The following is a 3,955-nucleotide window of genomic DNA, read 5'->3' as shown; positions in this document are numbered from 1 at the left end:
AGGCCCCGCCCCCTCGCCGTAGGCCACACCCCCATTCTAGGCTCGCCCTGAGCCCTTTCCCTAGGCCCCGCCTCTTCGCCCTAGGCCCCGCCCTCCACGCTAGGCCGCCCTGCTGACCCCACTCGGTGGGCCCAAGTACTGGGGCAGAGCTCCCCCCGCCCCCCCCGCCCCTGCTGGGTCAAAGTCCTCAGGGGAAAGGTGGGGGCGCGGCGGGCGCCCGGGGCCCGCCCCCCAGCTCGCCGGACCTCGTCTCCAGGACTCCCGCCTGACCGGCGCCGAGGCAGGCCCTGACCACACGCTTTCTGCGGAGACCGCTCGGGGGAGCCGGGGTGCCGCGCGGCCTCGGCGTCCCGTCGCGGCGCCTGGAGCCTGACCGCTGGGAGCTTCGGGCCCCTTCTTCGTGCCTGAGACCCCCCCGATTCCCGGGAGCCCCTGAGACCAAGAAACGCACCCCGGTGCCTCACAGAAGGGGGGGGACAGGATCACTTGGGTCATGGAGAACATGTGGCTTTTATGGTCAGAAAACCTGCAGATCCGGCTTCAGAGGCCAGAGCTCAAATTTGACTCTGCCTCTTCCAAGCTGTGTGACTTCTAGGAGATCGCTTGACCACTCTGTGTCTGTCTGCCCGGATACTTTCTAGGGGTTGTGCCGGGGGATTCAAGCTCAAACTTTAGATGAGATTGTGGGTGGAGAATGCCTGGTACGGAGTACGTGCTCAATAAATGCTACTCATTCTCACTAAGCTGCACCGTGGACAGAAAGGACGAATTGGGGGCCCTTCTCCCTAGACCAGAGTCACAAACGAGCCCCCACTGGTGTCAAGCCGACTCCCGGGAGGGGGCAGGATTTGCCCAAATCTGCCGGTATGGCCCGGAAGGAGGAGAGCGTCCTAGACCAGCCTGGGCCACATAGCAAGACCCCATCACTTTTTTGTTTTTAAACGCCCTCCTGGGTTCCCCGGGCCAGACCCACCCTGGCATCCCGGCTCACCTCCCCTTGTCATCTTGGGATCCGGCCCCAGCCTCTAAATCCCCTTGTAAGGCACAGACTCCAAGAACTTCATAATAATTTTTTTTTATATATAAAACAAAACGGCCCAAGCCGGAGCGGTAGGAAGAAAAGATCTGAAACCTAAGTATGTCCATTGCTGGAAAAAGGCACGCGGGTCCGTGTGGAGGGACAGGTGGGACCGGGACCGTGGGGGCAGCAGGTTCCACAGGTCTCAGCCGAAGCCACGGGGCAGAATAAAGTGCAGAGGTCCCGGGCCCCCCCGCGGCCCGGAAGCAGCAGCCGACAGCCCCCCTTTTCCCGGGCCCAGGCGGGGCTCAGTGGAGCGTGACTCGAAGGTAGGACGTGGGAACATAGCCTTCGCCGCCCTCTTTCCGCCTGACCCGGGTCCAGCCGTCGCCTTTGTCTTCTTCCATGAGGCTGAGGTCTTCACCCTCGGCCATGGAGATGGTGCCCTCGCTGGATCCTGTCGTGGCGAGGGGGCCGGGCCCAGGTGGGCTTTAGGCGGACGGAAGCAGAGCCCGGCCAGAGACACGCCCCGAGTCGCCGGAGGGCGACGCCACCGCCCCCACCCCAAGCCCACACCGGCGATCTCACCTTCGAAGTGGTAGACGGCCACACAGTGACCTATGGGTGACGTGGGCTCTTCCTCAAAATCCTCATCGAATTCCGTGTAGATGGGAACATCCTGACCCTCTTCCGAGGGAGGCTCTTCGGAACTGGTGGGGAGGAATTTGGCAGATCAAGACGCCTGTCGGGCACAGTGGCTCACACCCGGAACCCCCCAGCGTTTGGGAGGCCGAGGCCGGAGGACGGCCTGAGGCCAGGAATTCGAGACCAACCTAGCCAGCTTGAGGAGACCTGTCTCTACAATCAAATCCAAAAATTATCCGGGTATGGTGGTGATGCCTGGAGTCCCAGCTTCTTGGAAGGCTGGAGTGGAAGGATCACCGGAGCCCAGTAGGTCAAGGCTGCAGTAGCTGTGATCGTGCCACTGCACCCCAGCCCAGGTGACAGAGTGAGACTCTGACTCCCAAAAAAAAAAGGCCTGCCAGGCACGATGGCTCATGCCTGCAATCCTAGCGCTTCTGGAGGCTGAAGCAGGAGTCTCACGAGTCTAGGAGACCGAGACCAGCCTGGACAGCAGAGTGAGACTCTATCTCTACCACAAATTTAAAACGACAGGCCCTCCCGGGTCCCCGGGGCCAGACCCGCTTCGTCATCGCCACTGACCTCTCCTTGTTGTCCTGTGACCCGTGATTATGGCTGCTGTCAGGTGGGGCGCCGGCCGGGGGGTCGGGAGGCCGGGCGTGCCGGCCCAGGCTGTCCCCTCGGTTGCTTAGGACCCGACTTTCGGCTTCTGCCAGCCACGCCTGGGAGGAGGGGACCACAGACCCGTTCCAGGGCAGGGCTCTGGGGGCAGCCCACTCTGGACCCGGCTGCTTCCTGAGATCACCCGACGCTGTGATGAGAAACAGCTGGGGCACCCCCCACCTCCCTGTCCCCCACCCGGCAGTGACTCAGCCCAGCCCGCTGATCCCCGCCCCTCCCTCCCCAGGGTCTCTCCTTACCTCATACTTCTGCACTTCCAATTTCAGCCGTTCAATGTTGCTCAGGGTTTCCGTGATCTGGGGCTCCAGGCTGGCGGGGTCCCCCATCTGGGGTGTCTTCTCATAGACATCCTTCATTTTCTTCAGGGCCTCCCTAGGGCAAAGCGGACAGACAAGAAAGCACTGTCCCGTGTGATCGAACAAGCCAAAAAAAAAAAAAAACAAGAACTCAAGATGGGCCAGGAGTGGTGGCTCATGCCTATAATCCCAGGACTTTGTGAGGCAGAGGCGAGAGGATCGCTTGCCTGAGACCAGGCATTCGAGAGCAGCCTGGGCAACACGACAAGACCTCCTCTCTGCAATCAATCAAAAGTGAGCCAGGTGTGGTGGCACACACCTATAGTTCCAGCTCCTGGGAAGGCTGAGGCAGAAGGGTTCCCCGAGCCCAGCAGGTCGAGGCTGCAGGAGCTGAAGCTACTCTGTCACCACTCCAGCCTGGGTGACAGAATAAGGCTCCAACTCAAAAACAAAAACAAAAAACACAAGTGCCTGCCAGCCTGGGTTCCATCCCTCATTTGTGTGAGCCTGGGTTAAACAGCTGAACCCCTGCCTCAGTATACTTATCTTGGAAATGGAGAAAAGGATAAGGACAACTCATGTTTGGTTCAATTAGTCTAAAGCAGGCCCACCCCACCCCGAGAGGTTCTAATAAGATGTGAAACATGAGTATGTAAGTCACTGGTGACAGAAGGCACGTGGGTCCATTCGGAGAGACGGATGGAATGGGCAGGGGCCAGTGACACAGGTCTCAGCCGAAACCACAAGGACGGAAACAAGGTCCAGAAGCCCTGGGACCCCTTAAGGTCCAGGAGTCACAGACGATAGGCCCCTTCCCCCTTTCCTACCTCTGGCAGGGCTGTTGTGAGAATTAGATCCATGCCTAGTACATAGTAAGTACCAAATAGTATTCAATGAATCATATCCATACTGAGCACCTACTGAATACCAGACACTATTCTCGTCATCAGAAATACAGCAATAAAGATGGTCAGGATCCTAACTCTGCTTACGATCTCTCAGGAAAACTTGACAATTCCAGCCAATCCATGAAAAGGGTTTAGAATAATGCCTGGAATACAGTAAGCGATCAATAAATGCTAGCTGGGGCTGGGCACAGTGGCTCACACATGTAACCCCAGCACTCAGGCTGAGGTGGGAAGACTGCTTGAGCCCAGGAGTTTGAGACCAGCCTGGGCAACGTAGTGAGACTGTATCGCTACAAAAAAAAAAAAATTGGCTGGGCATGGGTGCACATGCCTATAGTTTCAGCTACATGGGAGGCTGAGGTGGGAGGGTGGCCTGAGCCCGGAAGGTTGAGGTTGCAGTGAGCCGTGAT

At 58.7% G+C, this 3,955-nt stretch overlaps 1 protein-coding gene across 1 annotated transcript in view; it reads right to left on the bottom strand.

Moving 5' to 3' along the window:
• Positions 1 to 1,059: 1,059 nt before the first annotated feature.
• Positions 1,060 to 3,955, bottom strand: part of TRIP10 (thyroid hormone receptor interactor 10) — a 13,288-nt gene continuing 10,392 nt past the window's right edge. Inside the window, exons 10-13 of the mRNA XM_008049638.1 lie at positions 2,581 to 2,713; positions 2,243 to 2,382; positions 1,607 to 1,728; positions 1,060 to 1,475 (exon numbers count right to left, since the gene is read on the bottom strand). Coding sequence (XP_008047829.1) covers positions 1,327 to 1,475; positions 1,607 to 1,728; positions 2,243 to 2,382; positions 2,581 to 2,713 — 544 coding nt within the window. The 3' untranslated portion in view covers positions 1,060 to 1,326. The remainder of the gene's footprint in view (positions 1,476 to 1,606; positions 1,729 to 2,242; positions 2,383 to 2,580; positions 2,714 to 3,955) is intronic.

This window comes from Carlito syrichta, unplaced genomic scaffold (genome assembly GCF_000164805.1).
Source record: "Carlito syrichta isolate Samal-C Ts95f unplaced genomic scaffold, Tarsius_syrichta-2.0.1 Scaffold135890, whole genome shotgun sequence".
NCBI lineage: Eukaryota > Metazoa > Chordata > Mammalia > Primates > Tarsiidae > Carlito > Carlito syrichta.
This window is presented reverse-complemented; position numbering and strand designations above follow the sequence as displayed.